The sequence below is a fragment of the Puma concolor genome, chromosome D4, assembly GCF_028749965.1.
Source record: "Puma concolor isolate L17-30 chromosome D4, mPumCon1.1.hap2, whole genome shotgun sequence".
NCBI classification, from domain to species: Eukaryota; Metazoa; Chordata; class Mammalia; order Carnivora; family Felidae; genus Puma; species Puma concolor.
Genome location: NC_141679.1, coordinates 81,202,640 through 81,219,220, shown reverse-complemented (window position 1 = coordinate 81,219,220; position 16,581 = coordinate 81,202,640). Strand labels below are relative to the sequence as shown.

Below are 16,581 nucleotides of genomic sequence, written 5' to 3'. Positions count from 1 at the left end.
CCTCTGAATCTCATACTCACTCCGCTAACAAAGACCCCGGGGGTCACTTGCCTGGACCAAAAAGCTACAGACATTCCTTTCTCAAAACACTGAGGAACTGCATTTCCTAAGGGATGTTCTAAGGAACTTTGGTCTTCCAGGTTATTCTGCAAGGAAAGGGTTCCATGATCAAAGAAGCTCAGGGAATGCTTCTTACTGCCTTACACAATGCACATCAGCATAATAAAGGCTCTGAGAAGTCCCAGGGTAAAATAAATAGGTTTTCCTTTTGCTTTATACGGTGTTTCCCTACCTTATGGAATCAAGAACTGCCTTCTCTACCGCATCCTGCCTACAGCTCAAGTGTTCTGCAAAACATTTTGAGAAATGCTAACCCCAAGCTTTCCCGTCCTTCAAGGCTCTCCAGGAAGATGGCTCCCGACCCACACCCAGTTCTCCCTCCATCTGCAGAAGGAACCCCCGGCTATGCCTTCAGAGACAGTTGTGGGTAAAGTACAACCTCAGGGTCAAGTCCTTGCCCTGCCACAACAGTGCTGGGTGACTCTGGGTAAGTCTCTATCCCTCTCTGAGCCTCAGTCCTCTCCTTTCTGAAATGAGGACGTAAGTCCCTATTCTGCCACCCTCTGCAGTCGTCACCAAGTCCCAGGGAAGGGGCCTTCAGGAAGGCTGCCCTACAGCGGTCAGAACAGCCCTTGGCTCAGGAAATGCCAAGGAAAATCGCTGGCTTTCTCGTGAGCAGGCCCTACCCCCAGGATGACAAGTCAGAGTCGAGAAGGTCCTTAAGAGGGCTTCCTATTTTACTCGCGGTAAACTGAAGCCCAAAGCTGTGAAGCGACTGACTCAAGGGCAGTCAGCTCATGTGTGGCAATGTTAAGGCTTGAAACCCCGCCTCCTGTTCCCAGCCTGGCTCCACGTGTCACGGGGTGGAGCGAGAAGGGCTCCCACTAAGGCCAGAAATGTGGCCCCTCTCCGCCACCTCCCTTTGAGGTGTCTGATTTGACACTTTGAGGTCTGACTTGCTGCACAGACTCCATGAGGGCAGGTGGACAAAGGGAGCGAGTTTCAACTGGGCTCTTACTATGTCTACACACAGTAAGCAATATCAAAAGTGTGTCTGAAATCACAATGCCATGCCCCCTGTGCTGGGCATCTTGCCTGCCTCTTCCGTGAGGAAGGTGTCAGTCAACCCCATCTTACAGATGAGGAAAGTAGAGTCCAGAAGTGAAGGGACTTGCCCAAGAGCTCACAGCTAGTTAATGTCAGAACTGGGATTCACACCCAGGTGTGACTACGTCTAAAATACCAACATTATTGACCCCAAATCAGGTTTTCTTAGAGCAAAGGTAACTATGGTCACCCAGGACCGGAGGCAGAAACAAGCCACTGCTCAGAGCACAGGCCTTCAAGAAGCAAGCTGGGTTTTGTTGTTGTGAGTGAAGCGCCCTCTGGTGTCCTTTCTTGGTACCAGCATGAGGCCTCTCAAGAGGATCCCCTTGGGCTGAGCTGGGCTACCAGGGAGGGATTCACGGAGCCTTTCCTTCCTCTGCTTCAAGGGTCCTCTTGCTGGGGAGCAGGTGAGGAAGGGCAGCTGAGGATAAAGATGCAAACCCGGCGTTCACGCGGTAATGACCGCAGAGGCTGCCACTCAGCAAGCCCATGCCAGGGGGGCTGAGGCACCTGCTTTACAGACATGCAATTCAATCCTCACAGCAAGCCCTTGAGGTAGGGGCTCTCGTTACCCCACTTCAAAAAGGTGAGACAAGAAAACTGAGGCACAAAGAGGTTCAACTCTGCGCCCAGGGTCTCAGCTAGTGAGTGGCAGTGCTGGTTTTACTCCCAAGTTCGTCCTCCAGGGACCCAGCCTCGCCCGTCTGCCAGCCCAGGAACGCCTGAGTGTCCGTGGACAGCCCTGACCCAAGGACTTGGTACAGCTGGAGGCACAGAGACAGTGGATCTGAACAACTTCTCCAGAAAGTGTTAAAAGGACACACCAACCTTTACCACGGATTCCTCAGAGACAAGAAAATGCAGACGCGGAAGAAGAGAAAGGCCCTTAATTCTTTTTTATGTTTCCAAACTATTTCACTTGTTCAAGTGTGCCTTTTACTTGTAGAAACATTTTTTTTCAATGTTTTTTTTTTTTTTTTTTTATTTTTGGGACAGAGAGAGACAGAGCATGAACGGGGGAGGGGCAGAGAGAGAGGGAGACACAGAATCGGAAACAGGCTGCAGGCTCCGAGCCATCAGCCCAGAGCCTGACGCGGGGCTCGAACTCACAGACCGCGAGATCGTGACCTGGCTGAAGTCGGACACTTAACCGACTACGCCACCCAGGCGCCCCGAAACATTTTTTTTAAAAAAGGAAAAGGACTGTGGTGTGGCAAGTCCAGACTCTGATTTTGGCTCAGGTCATGAACTCACAGTCTGTGGGTTCGAGCCTCACAGTAGGCTCTGCACTGGTGGCATGGAGCCTGCTTGGGATTCTCTGTCTCCCTGTTTCTCTACCCTTCCCCTACTCTCTCTCTCTCTCTCAAAAAATAAATAAATGTTAAAAAAAATAATAAAATAAAAAGGAAAAGGGTTGTTTTAGGTCATAAATTTTGGTTTCAATAAACTCTTTGGGGGCACCTGGCTGGCTCAGTCGTTTAAAGCATCCGACTTTGGCTCAGGTCATAATCTCACGGTTTGTGAGTTCGAGGCCTGCATCGGGCTCTCTGCTGTCAGTGGAGAGCCCACTTGGGATCCTCTCTCTCTGCCCCTCCCCCACTCACGTTCTCTCTTCCTCTCTCTCTCTCTCAAAAATAAATAAACATTTTTAAAACAATAAATAAACTCTCTCTGAATTTATAAAGGAAAAGAATGCTTGATGTCTCATGATTGTGGACATGAATCTCCTGATTAATTAACTCCTCTAACCTTACCATCCTACGAAATTAGACTTGGAAACGTTAACAAAAAGATAAAAGCAAGATCTTGGAAGGCATTAGTGGGTCTACAACTGCAGGGGATGGAAATTTTCACTATACTCTTTACAAGTGATTATTGCTTTCTATGGCCTAGTCATTCGGGGGGCAGAGATTGGCATCACATTATTTGAACAAAATTCAACAGGATAAATGGTCCTAAAAGTCACATTCCAAGTTAAAGTGATGCTATATAGATGACAGATAGACAGAGTTCCCTATGTATACATGAATCTACACAGCTATTCATTCACACATACAGTGAAAAGTATTATCCATCATTTGGTGTATATCTCTAAAAGTAAAACCACAGGGGACTTATACTTTCTAAAACCTGTCTTTCTATAATGTTTGACATTTTTCAATAAGCTTGTATTGGGGCGCCTGGGTGGCGCAGTCGGTTAAGCGTCCGACTTCAGCCAGGTCACGATCTCGCGGTCCGTTGGTTCGAGCCTCGCGTCGGGCTCTGGGCTGATGGCTCAGAGCCTGGAGCCTGTTTCCGATTCTGTGTCTCCCTCTCTCTCTGCCCCTCCCCCGTTCATGCTCTGTCTCTCTCTGTCCCAAAAATAAATAAAAAACGTTGAAAAAAAAAATTAAAAAAAAATAAGCTTGTATTACTCTTATAATCAGAAGAAGAAAAAAAAGCTATACAGATTTACATTTTTTTTAATGTCAAACAGTTTATAAGACAAAGAAAAATGTACTGATTGGGGCTGGTCCCCTCCCTCTCTTGAACTCTAGGTTACTTATCTAAGAAATGGGAGGGAGTCCAGGAAGGACTCAACTGATTCTGTGGGGCCAGGGGCTTCTATGACTCAGCCCAGCCCAGGTTTTGTTTGAACAAAGGGTTTCAAATCACCCAGCCATGAGGGGTCTCTAGGGTTCTGTCTGAGAGGCAGAGGAGGAGGAGGGGGGGATCTCCAGATTCTGAAAATTGCAATACTTTTCAGGGAAGGGGGGTTGCAGAACCAGAGGGGCCAGGGCCTATGACATATGACAGCCCTTTCTAGGCCCTCCTGTCCCCTCCGTGCCCCTTCTCACACCCCGAGGACAGAACTGGTTCTGAGGAGCAGGCTTTCACAGGAACAAGTCTTGCGTAACAAAGTCTGCTCCTTAGGGATCTATAATTGATGAGGGCTCCAGGCCAGGAAGCTTGGGCCTGCCAAGTGCGGGGGCAGCTGGAGGACTTGCAGAAGGCAGCAAACAGGACTGGCCTTGGACCTCCCATTTCCACCAGGAGGAGCCTGGGCCTTTCAGGACTGAAGTCCCAAATCCAGGGCCGGCCAGGAACTCACCCCACAGAGCATTCGGCAGAATATGGTCCAAGAACATCCTGGAAAACGCACCAGAGGGTAGCGGATACTTGCTACACATGCAGATTCCTAGGCCCCGTCTGCACTAAGATCAGGGACCAGGGAGTTCAGAGCGTCCACTGTGAGCCAGTTCTGTGCTGGGCGCTTCACACTGAGTCCCAGCTCCGTCACCTACCAGCTGCGGAAGCTGCTAACCTTGTCCCGAAGTTAAGCTGCTGTGTCCACACAACAGCAACAACAAGCAGGCACTGCTGTTACAAGGGCTTGATAAATGTGCGAGAGCATACACCCAGAGGCACGCGACCGGCCCAAAGCCTCACAGCAGTTAGAGGGGGTAGCCTTGGGGCCTGAACCTCAATCTCCCTGACTCCTGGTCAAGTGCTCTTTCCACTTCCTGTTCCAAGAACTACAAAAAGGCCTGGTTCTTCTCCAGCTCTGGGGTCTGGGTCCCAAGCTTCTCACCTGTTTTTTAAGGTACCAAAGCCTCCTAAAGGGCTATAGGAAGAAGGGGGAGCAGGTCAGCTCAGTAGGAGGAGCTGTGGGTACAGAGAAACTGGCCAACAGGGGGCGCTGGATAGGTACTGGGGCATCCAGCCTAGCTCCACCCAGCCCGGGCCTGAGTCCCTGTTCCCAGAACACACCCTACTCTTTGCTATCTCGGTCGCAGCCTGCTTTCCCATTGTCCAGTCCCCTGCGCCTCACCTGAGCAGACTCCTGCTCAGACCCCCAAATACCACCCAGTTGGCACAGAGGACCCTAAGGCCCTGACGGGGGCAATGACTTCTCTAAGGTCACACAGCACATCAACAGCACAGACAGGGCTTCACCCCTATGACAGACCCTGGCTCACGAGAGGCAGGTTGGTGTAGTGGAAAGAATGCTGGGAGTCAGAAGATCTTGGCTCTGGTCCTGCCTCTAGGACTGACTTGCTGGTTGACCCTGGGCCAGTTGCTTAACCGCTCTGTGCCTCAGTTTCCCTCCCTACCTTAAAATAAGATTTTTGCACTCTGACATTAAGGCCCGTCTGGCTACCAAAGCTCGTGATCCCCTCCCTATCCTGACCGAAGACAACCCCGGCTTTGTAAAACCACACCTTTCCCTGAGCGCTTCCAAGGTGCCAGCCCTGTGCACGGTATTTCCCAGCCACCCTTCACCAAATCCTGTCTCCAGGCCTGAAGGGCAGGTACCACTGGCTCTCATGCATCCAGAGAGGAAAGGAGGCTTGGAGAGGCCAAGTGGCTTGCTTGTCACACAGCACAGCAGGGCAGAGCCTCTCAGGGCTCCTAGCTTGGTTTTGCTCAGCCCCACCTGGCCGAGGATTGGGGGTAAGGGCTGTGTGGGTTCAGACTCCTCAGAGTTCAAGGTCAAAGAGGATTCTAATGAACATAATGAGGAATGAAGTCAAGGCTGCCCTTTCAAATACCCTATATGGGGCCTTCTGTTGGCAGGACCTACGAACTGAGAGGTGCGGGAGCAGGACTGGGCCTTGCCCTGGGGAAGCAAGCGGCTGGATGTCCACCCATGGCCCACCCCTCACTGCTGGGGCTAGGAAGACAATCCTGTGAAGTGACACATTTTCTTCTCTCCATTTTAAGATAAGAAAGCAGAAGCTCAGAGAGGGAATGTAATTTGTCTAAGGTCACACAGCTAGGAAGGCCCAGGATTCAAACCCAGGGCTAGCCAACTCCAAAAGCCGAGCTCTGACCTGTCTGCCACCCCAACCTACAAGGCTGGAAGATGGATGGGCCTGAGCAAGCTCTGCCATTGGTGCATCCATCCCTGGCACCCAGACCTACCTTGTACTTGAGGCCAGACTTGAAGTAGCCCAGGAAAGTGGCTGACTCGAAGCCCTGGACCTCACGGTGCTGCACGGCTCGACCATTCAGGTAGTCGTCCAGCTGCACGGTGAAGATGGCGGCTGCCCCGCTCTCGTCCTGGCTGCACTCATTGCCTAGGGGGCGTCAGAGCAGCATGAGCCTGGCTTCCCGAAAGTGGACCCAGCCTCCCAAGGAGGAGGAGTCCTGAGCCCCCAGCACTGTCCAGGCCTGGCTGTAGAAGCTGGGCAAGCCCCTACCTTCTTTGGGCCTCAGTTAACCAATCTGTATAAGGGGACGGCGGGAGGCCGGACTCCACGAGTCTCCAAGAGCCCTCTCAGCTCTGACACATCCTCCTACACTCACCTCTCACTCGTTCCCCTGCACTCCCTCTCAGACCTCTACACATGAAGTCAGGCCTGGGAGCAGTGGCTCAGTTCACAGATTAACAAAGTGAGGTGCGGAGATGGGGGGGGACTTACCGAGTCCCGGAGCAGAGCAGGGGCTCCAGGCTCCTGACTCTGCAGGGCAAACCGGGGTGTGGCTGGAGCTGGACCAGGGAAGTGTGGAGGGGGCCCGGGGGCCCCAGGTCAGCCCAGCTCTGAGTGCCACGGTAACCTGTCTAACCCTCAAGACATTCCTGGGAGGTAGGGTGTGCCCTTTCCAGAGGCACTGAGTGGCCCGCCAAAGGGCAGAGCTGGGGTCTGAACGGGGGCAGGCGGGCTCTAGTGTTTCCAGACCCGCAATGTCTAGCCAAGGGGCAGGCACACGCTCTATGCTCAGCAGTCACTAAGTCCTCCTGGGGGACTGTGCCTCAAGGTCTGTGCTTTACGGGGAAGGGGTGGCCTCACCCAGCCAGTAGTGGAGGTCATACTGCAAGTTGCCATTCCTCAGCTGCACCGTCTTCAGGATGACATAGGCGTCGCCTGTGAAGAAGTCTCCATAAAGGTTGGGGGGCACGGGCACCAGGTCAAACTTCTCCACACGCCAGATCTGCAGGCCGGGCTCCTTCCCTGCCTTGAGGAACTCGGGGTGCTCCACCACCATGCTGCTGGGCTGCAAGAGACAGGCATGGCCTGAGCGGGGGCAGGAGCCTCGGTGGGGAGAGACCCCGGGGCACGAGGGAGGGTGGTTTCCAGCCCCAAGAGCATCTCACTTGAGCCTCTGAATCTCCCCACCCCTGAGGAGAGTCTACCCCCGTCTCTGTGAGCCAGCGAGCAAACAGGGCGGAGTTTAGGCTCCAAACCCTGTCCTTGACCAGAGTCTGTCTCGCCTACTCAGCTCACCGGTGATGCAGGGACAGAGGGCTCTACCTCTCTTCTCCCCTCCCTTCTTAGTGCCAATTGGATGGGACAGCTGAGGCACGGAGAGGTGAAGTGACTCTGCCAAGGACCCCCAGCTAGGAAGCGGCACAGGGAACTGCTGTAAGCCCCAAGAGCATAAGCTCTGGAACGAAAGGGAGACCCCCTCACATGGCAAGGGTAAATCTGGGGGTCCCCAGGGGTTCAGTGGGTTCCCTTCCAACACCTCAGTGGCTCCTAGAACTAGAAGGGTCCTCAGAGAGCTCATTATGCAACCCCATTCTGCAGATAGGGAAATTGAGGCCCAAATGGGGGAGGGTAGTGGCCCACGGTCACACAGCCTTTTGCTTTTGCTCTTTGGAAGATTTCCCATACCCCATCCATGTCCCCATCACCCTCCCAAGAAGGGCCTAGATGACTGAGCCCAAGTGGCCTCCTGCGCTGTCTGCCTCCTCCCTCCTGCCCCCCCCCCAACGTCCCACCCCCAAATTCCATTTCTTGGAAAAGGCGGAGAGGACGCAGCCGGGGTCTGCAGGAGCCTGTTGGAGAGGAGGCGGTCAAGGATCTGGGGAAGGACATCAGACATGCACAGGGGCTAGAGATGGGGCAGAGGCAGGATGGTTAGCCTGGAGCTGGAGGGCAGAAATCAGCAGGCACAGGTCACCTCGGGCCGGAGGACGGATCTAAGAGGAACCAGATGGGGGGATCTCAGGCAGAGGGGTGGAGAAACACAAAGGGAAAACAGGAGAGAGGAGGAGAAACCAGACAGGACAGAAGAGACAACAGAGAAGGGAGAATAAATAATAGGAATGAGCATAAGCAGGCAGAAGTGAGATCATACAAGAAAGAGGGGGGAAATCCTGGACAGGGAGAGAAAAATCAGACAAGAAAGAGGTATCTGAAATGAAATCAGAAATCAGAAGAAGGGAGAGAAATCAGGCAGGCAGAAAGAGAAATTAGACCAGGAAAAGGAGCAGTCAGGAGGGGAACAAGAAATCCGGCCAAGGTGAGGTTAGCCTCTAGGGAGGGAAACAGCCAGGCCCCCTGAGGCTCCCACCCCCTTCCACCGGAGCCCCGGAAGCAGCAAGAGATACTTACAAAGCAACAAAACAGTTTTTCCATTCTAGACCTGAATTACTCCCCTTTTCCTAGCGCTGTATCTGCAAGAACTTACAATAGAGAGTTACTCCGGGAGCCCCGGGCCCCCCGGGCACTCACCCGCGCCTCGGGCACCCGCCCCTGGGACGCCCTTGCCTGGGACGCCCTTGCCTGGGACGCCCCCCGCGACGCGGTGGCCGCGCGAGCCAGCGGCGACAGCGCGCACAGCGCCAGGACCAGCGCGCAGAGCAGCGCAGGTACAGAGTGGTGCGGCGCCATGGCAGCGACGGCGGCAGAAGACCCCAGCCCGCAGCCGCGATCCCCGGTTCACCGACCCTTTATAGCCGCCTGCCCTTCCCACTCAAGCCGGGACCGCCCCTCAGGGAGGGCGCGGGGCCCCGGAGGGGCGGGGATTTGGCCGGGCGGTTGGAGACATGAGGGATTCAACCCGCACCGACCCAACCGGGCGTGGCTGCCCCTTCACTCCTGCTCCGGGGCGGCAACGAAGCAACCGGCCCAGGGAATTCAGCAGGCGCCCACGCAATGCACACTACATGGGTGCGTGCAGGCACCAAAGGCGGGGAACCCAGCTCGGCCTCCTGTGTGCCCCACACGAGCCCCCTCCCCTCTCTGCCCCTAACATCTCCAGTAAAACGATAACAGGAACTTCTATTTTGTGAACGCTTTCCACACATATGAAGGCCAGCACCTCACAATATCCTTTACAGAGCAGGTCCTATGAACAGCCCCACTTTACAGAGGGGAAAACTGAGTGCAGGGTGGTCAAGCAACTTGCGCACAACTAGGAAAAGGTACAGCCCAGATTTGAACCCAGGCAGTCTGGGGGAGAGGCCCACCTAGGCTGCCTGCAGCTGCGCCTAGCTGGGGGCAGGAGGGCAGGGGGCTTGCCTTTACTGCACCGGGGAGCAAACAAGACTCCCGGGGGCTGGGTAGAGCTCTCCAGTCCTGAGATTGCACACGCTACTCTACTTGAGACCGCCCTTGTTTCCTTCTTTTAAAAAGTGTTTCTTGGGGCGCCTGGGTGGCGCAGTCGGTTAAGCGTCCGACTTCAACCAGGTCACGATCTCGCGCTCCGTGAGTTCGAGCCCCGCGTCGGGCTCTGGTCTGATGGCTCAGAGCCTGGAGCCTGCTTCCGATTCTGTGTCTCCCTCTCTCTCTGCCCCTCCCCCGTTCATGCTCTGTCTCTCTCTGTCCCAAAAATAAACGTTGAAAAAAAAAAATTAAAAAAAAAATAAATAAAAAGTGTTTCTTTTTATCACAACCTACAGCCACCTATTTGTACAAAGTTGTTCCCCGTCAACCCCACTCACTGCTCCCCAGAAACAACCACTTCTATCTACCCACTCTGGGCTGGCTGATGCTTGCAGGGCTCACCTTCACATCTTAAATAACAAGCCCTTATTGGTTCTTGTCGTTGGTGGTGGTGGTTCTGAGAGTTTGTTTGTTTGTTTGTTTTATGGGGTTTGGGGGAGGGGGCCCAGAGGGTTCTTTTTTCACTTTAAGGTCTTATCTATTGGCTCCCCTGGGGGGGGGGGGGGGGGAAGGCAAGGATTCAAGTCTCTTCCCCACTCCCAGGCTCCCTTCCCACCCCTTCACTGTCCCGCTAGAGGCACCCAGTCATTGGGTTCAGACAAGTGCTATTCTGACTCACGCAGGCCTGCTTCCCACCTCCACCAACCCCTCTCTCTTCCCTCCCCCAACTCTGCTGGACCCACTTCTCTGTTTCCAGGTTCTCTTCCCTTCCTCTCTCCTAATAGCCTAGTGCAATGAGAGGAAGAGAACTGGGGAGCTGGAGACCTGGGTTTGATCCCCGCCTCTACTGTGTGTAAGGTACTTCATGCCTCAGTCTCCTCATCTACTAAATGGGTACAGTAGTTACTGAGGATTAAATCAGTCTGTGTGTATGAAAAGGGCCTGGCCTGCAACTAGGTAAACGGGAGCTCCTGTCCCCATTCCTGCAAAGCTATGGTCACCTATCCCAGCTCCCAATGGAGCCCAGTTTCTATTGAATCAGGCTGAAGTTTACCCTGTACCACCCACAACTTCCTCCCACCTAAGGGGGTCTGTAGTTCAGATAAAGAGCTAAGGGAACACACAGAGAGAAGGCAATTCAGACTGTAGGGATTACTAGAAGACTTCATGAAAAAAAAAGGACTTGTGCCCCAGGCCTCAAAGAGCAAGGAGGAGGCAGATTGAGAATAAAAGACATTCTAGGGGAGGGGACAGCCTGGGCAAAGGACAAGCAAACACAGGCCACATCCAGTGAGTAAGTAGGGGTCCAGTCTGAGACACAGGGAACAAGAGGAGATGAGAGGCTGGCAAGGGTCACAGGGACCCTGGAGCCCCACAAGAGTCTGCAACTTATCCCAATGTCTGCGGGGAGCCACGGAGAGATGCCCGAGGGCTCAGGGCTGTGTGCCTAGGCCCTGGCCTGCAGAGGCTGAATTCAGGGCTCTTCCCTCTCCCTGGGGATTTAGAGGATTATCAACCTCCCCCAGTTCCCAGATGCTCTCCACATAAGCATAAACAGGTTTCACCTCTCTGCATAGCAATTTAGCTCTGTGAATTCGAAAGACACAAGGCCACAGAAGTCCCACTTCCTTCAGTATTCCTTACAGAGAAACACCAAAATATACGTGCAAGGATGTTCACTGAAGCATTGTTCGAAGAAAACTGGAAAGGACCCAAATGTCCTGGTTAAATAAATTATGGAGCCGCCATACAATAGACCACTCTGCAGCTGTGAAAAAAGAATGAGCTAGCTCTGATTGTGCCTGGCACACAGTAGGCACACAGTAAGCAGAGAGAGACCTCTAAGCGCAAAAAGAAGCAAATTGTACGAGGACTATCGTATGACTCCTCGCCTCTTTTTTATAAGGGTGGTGGTTTTTGCATGCATCCTTCAAAAGTCAAGGAGGGTAAACACTAAACTGTCAAGGCAGTGTGCTTAAAAGGGGGCAAACCAAGGGGGAGACTTTCACTTGCAAATCCTACTGTGCCTGCCTGAGGCTGGGGTCACTGCAGTCAGCCTGGGAGGACACCTAAGGGTGATGAAAACATTCCAACCCTAGATAATGGTGATGATCACACAACAGAAAAATCTACTAAAAATCGGACTCCTAAACACTCACAATGGGTAAATTGTTACCGTATAGAAGTTACACCTCAATCTACTCACCTGAAAATAAAACTAGCTGTAGGGTTTAAAACTATTTCCAGGTATGTATCCATGATAGTTTTTGTTTCTTTTAAAAAAGAAATAATACCACTGAAAATATACTTAAAGTAATGCCCACTCATTGGACAGTTCAGAAAAGACAAACGAGTAGGGAGAAGAAATCTCATCATCCCAGCCCCCAGAGTGAAAGTGAGTTGGCAGCTGGCCCAGCTGAGTGGTCCCTTCTGGAAGAGTAGCCCTGACCTGGCCAGTTGGTGATTCACAGAGGGCTGCTGTGGCTTGGCCTTGGCCCCAGGGGGTCACCGACTACCAGCCCAGGGTCCCTGGCCCCCAGGTTACTGATTACCAAGGCCCTACAGCTCTGGAGCCTGGGTCCTCAGCACTGGAGACCTGGTGAAGAGACCCTGGCCCCAGCCTCTGGGGAGCCCGCAGCCTGGAAACTCTTGCTACAGGGCAGTGATGTGTGTGGGCTGTGATGGGGCAATATGGTCTCACACTGCTCCCCGCCTGGAAGACGATGTATGAGTTCATGACAGTGGGGGATCTCAGTGCAAAAGAAAGACCCCTAGGTAAAAATGAAGAGGCCCAAGTGCTAGACCTGCTTCTGCCACTGACTTCTTGGATGACTTTGCATAAGTCGCTGTCCCTGTCTGGGCCTCAAGTCTCCATATGCTCTATGCACTGGGGCAGCATGCTCTAAGATGCCTTCCTGGCGGCAGCATTCTTGGAAACTGTCTGTGCAACCATATCCCAAACCTACACATCTGTGAGCCTCAGTGTTCCCATCTGTAAAATGGGGGCATTGGACCAGCTCACCTCCATAGGACCCTCTCATTCAGACGGTCCAGGGCCCCTAAGCTGCAGAAGGAGGCACCACCATCACCGATGGCAGCATGCCATCTCACCTCTGGATCCAGACATCTCTGGGAGAAGAGAGGGAGGAAAGGCAGGCGGGGTCCAATATGGAGCCTCCTGACAGCAACCAGAGGAAACAGGCATTGAAGTTCCCATGTCACAGATGGGGAAACAGACTCCGCAAGTTTCAGTCACTTGCTCAGGGCCACTCAGCTGGAGAGAGGCACCGCTGAGACTCAAACACACGTCGGGCTGGCTCTAATCCCCAAGCGCTGTCTGGGGAGACGAGGCAGAACCCTCCAGGAGTCATCCAGCCTAGGCAGGGAGCGGCAGTGACCCCCGCAGTCGCTAAGCCAATCAAGGCCAGGCCAGCCCCGACAGCCAGCAATCTCTGAGGCAGTCAACCTCGCCCCCTTCCCCACACACCTCCCAGGCTGGGGCAGGGGGTCACAGGAAAGCCTGCTAGGCCCCCCTCACACCTGTATGAGTACCCAGGACAAAGGCATGTCCTAGGAAGACCCCCGGGCTGTGGCCACTGAGCAGACGGACTCTGCCACTCATAGACACTCGGGTCGGGCCTGGTTTCTCTGACTCGGGAGGTAGCCTGGCTCTGCCACCACTTGTCCGGAGAGCACATGTCCTAGTCCCTGCTCTCCTCTGGAACTCACACGTCCCTTTGACCTTTGATCTTGGGTGTTCCTGGTTCCTGCCCGGAGCCGTGCACATAGTAGGCAGCTTTTCAGTGTCTTCCACAGGAAGGAGTTATACAACCATGTCCCTCCCCTGTCGCTAGACCCCCCTCAACTAGCTTGGCCCTGCTCCCTGTGTGACCTCAAGCTGGTCTTCCTGTCTCTCTGGGCCTCCCAGGGCAGCTACCAGAGACTGGAGGAGGCGGCCTCGCCCTCCGCCCCCGGCCACTGTGTACAAAAGGCCTTGGCCGGGCCTGGAAGACGCCACCCTGTTCTTTTCTCTTCACCCCAAACACTGTTGTTCTTGATTTCTCAGGCAGCCGGCCACTCCTGGGAAGCCCTCACTTGGAGCTTGTTTGCTTTCTGGCTCACTGCTGTTCTCTGGGTCCTCCTGGGAACACCCACCCCTCTGGCCCAGGATTTTGCTAATTGGGACAATAGTCAGTAAACAGAGAGGCCAGTTATAAAACCCAGTGAAACTGAGCAGGGCCTCCGTGAGGTGTGGGGAGCCTGTGGCCTTGAAAGAACACGCGTTTCAGAACCTGGGAAACTCAGCTCCTGTGATTAGGGCCTCAGCTTCCTTATCTATAAAATGGGAGGATAACACCTGGCTCTCAGAAAGTCGAGGAAGCCCAGAGGCCTGACACACAGGAAGAGCCCCCCGCAAAGTCAGCATCCTTCTCCCTGAACTGCCTGGTTTCTTTGCACAGAGGCCTCTGTTCAGCATGGAGACATGTGCGAGCAGTGTGGGGGTGCGGTGCAGGAGAAAGCTGACAGGTTTGACAGCCTCTTGAGTTGAGCTGTGTGACCTGGGAAAGCTTACTTTCCCTCTGAGCCTTGGGTCTGTAAATAGGGATAGGGAGGCCCGGTTAAGAATGGTTGGGAGCTCTGGAGCCAGAATGCTGGCGTGAGTTACGCAGAGAAGGACTCGTGAGCAGCCATGTTCATTAGTCCATACTCTTCGTAGACAAGGACTCCAAGGACAAGACTGTCACTTCTCAGAGTCACACAGCAAGTACCTGGCAGGGCAGACATAGAACCCAGCTCTCGACTCCCAGGTCCAGAGCTGAAGCCTGAGCCCGTGACAGGATAGAGCTCCCTGGAAGAACCAGCTGAACCTCTGCCTTGGCCCAGTCTACCACGGGTGTGGACAGCTGTTGGGGAGACGGCCAGTAGGGCTTGGCTGACGCCACCTCCAAGAGACCAACGATCTCAGGGACTGAAGCCACTGGCCCTTTTCCAGCTTCCGGAGGTAACCCCACCTAGTGCTGAGAACCAAGACGGGACATTTAGAGGGGGCCTGGCCGCACCACTTCCTGACCCCGTGCCCTGGAAGCAGCCAGATTTGGCCACGGCCGTGGCCCAGCATCCTTCCTGCCAGGGTCCACTTCTCAGTCTGTCTCCCCTTCCCCAGGGGAGGAGCTGGCCCTGGGAGGCTTGGCAGGCCAGCGGCTGGGGTTGTAAACAGTGACAAAAACTGTATCCCAGCCCCTTTGGCACTCCACAGCCCACCAATAGGGGAGACCCGGGCACAGACACAAATGTGCAGCAGGACAAAGAGGTCCCAACTGCAGGCATTGTAGCCATGGGGCCCAGTAGAAGACACAGACACGGTCTCCATCTGCAAACCTCTGGGGAGGCAGGGCCTGTGAGGCCCAAACCAGAGCCAGAATGAGCAGAAGCCATGGGAGGCAGCCCCCTGCTCCACAGAGGAAGGGCTTTCCAAGAGGGAGAAAAACCATGTGCATAATTGTGGAAAGAGCACCTGCCAGGAAAATCTGGGTTTGGATCCCTGACCTAGCACTTCCTAGCTGTGTGCCTTTGAGCGAATAGCTTCTGCTCTCCGGGCCTCAATTTCCTCATCTGTAAAATGGGGATTATAATACCTCCTTCCTAGGGTTGCTGTGAGAATTCAGTAAGGTAAGATACACTCGAGGCTGAGCGATGTGTTGGGCATACAGTAGGCAGCTATTAAAAAACACTTTGGTCATTGTGTGCTGGTGGCATGGGTAGGTATCTCTCTGAGACTGAAGTTCCTTATATATAAAATTGGGGTAAAAATACCTTTCTCAAAGGCAAGTGGAGGGGACTGAATGCGAGCATAAATGTGGAAGATTCTAAGACCATGCCCAGCATAAAACTCATGTTCAAAAATGCCACTTTCTTTCCTCCTCTTCTGGAGAAGTAATGAGCCGCCCGGTGGTAACCCAGCCAAGGGGACTCAGGTGACAAATGAACCAACTCATCTCTAAGGACCCTTTGGGCCCTGGGATCTAGGATTCTGAAAGAAACGGCAAAGGCAAATAATGTTTGTGCATTTGGCCAAGTCTGCGGGTCAAGTTGATCTTTCACCACGATCCACCAGACACGTTAGAAGCTCCCTAGGCTAATAATCATGCTGGGAACAATGACAACAGGACATCAGAAGATAGTGACATGTCCCTTCTGCTGCAGGCTCCAAACGAAGCCCTTCTTTGTCCCTGAGCCTCGCACAGCCAGCCACGGCCAAGACTTCCGCACGCTGGGCTCAGGCAAGAAGCACGAGCCTATCCACCTGGGTATCAGTCTACATCCTGCAGGCAGAACTCTCAAGAAACACAAATGCGGCAGGTGTGGGGCAGAGGAGAGATGACAGAGTCCGTGAGCGGAGGCCAAGCCCTCATGAGCTCAGGACACCAAGAATGACCAGCAGGGTGAAGACTGTACAACCTCATATTGAACAGAGCAGTGTGAGTCTGAACAGCCCAGATCCCCACCACAAGGGCACTTGGGAACGTGGCCTTTCTTCAGTGCTTCAGTTTCCTCCTCTATAAAATGGGGTGATGATTCCTACCCTGTAAAGTGTCTGGGAGGATTGAAGGAGCCCCTGGCACCAGGCTTGGCATGCAGCAGGTGTTCAATAACGTAACATCCAAAGACAAACTCCCAGCCCATGTCCAGGCCCTGTATACACACAGCTCACCGGCCGCATATCCACCCTCGACCTCTACCTCTGTGTCCTTCCATGCAAAACAGGAGAGGGCTGGGGGGCCCAGCCAAGGCCCAGAGACCCAGAATGGTTGCTGATGCCAGGGATGGGGAGGCATCTCAGGAGAGGGCCTCCAGCCAGCACCTAAAGAGCCCACCTTGCCTTCCAGCCGCCATGAATCTCTCCTCATGACACCCTGCCCTCTTTTCTAGTCTGCCCTCACCAGAAAGAACAAGGGCTCTGGAGTCACCATCTGATCCCAGTCCTATCACTCATTATCTGGTGACCCTGAGCAAGTGACTCAACCTCTCTGAGCCTATGTCCTTGAGTACAGAGTGGTCAGATGATCTCACAGGCTTGCCAAAACCTGATCCTAGTCAA

General features: G+C 53.7%; 1 protein-coding gene across 5 annotated transcripts in view; it reads right to left on the bottom strand.

Annotated features, from left to right (window-relative positions):
* Positions 1-16,581, bottom strand: part of GSN (gelsolin) — a 54,495-nt gene that overhangs the window by 19,128 nt on the left and 18,786 nt on the right. For 2 of the 5 annotated variants that reach the window (XM_086683890.1, XM_025923202.2), the window contains 2 exons: positions 6,942-7,146; positions 6,073-6,227 (listed from right to left, as the gene is read on the bottom strand). In XM_086683890.1, coding sequence (XP_086540016.1) covers positions 6,073-6,227; positions 6,942-7,137 — 351 coding nt within the window. In that variant the 5' untranslated portion in view covers positions 7,138-7,146. Of the gene's footprint in view, positions 1-6,072; positions 6,228-6,941; positions 7,147-8,489; positions 8,532-8,609; positions 8,817-16,581 lie in introns of those variants that run through there. The other 3 variants (XM_025923032.2, XM_025923061.2, XM_025923126.2) reach the window with 3 other exon arrangements.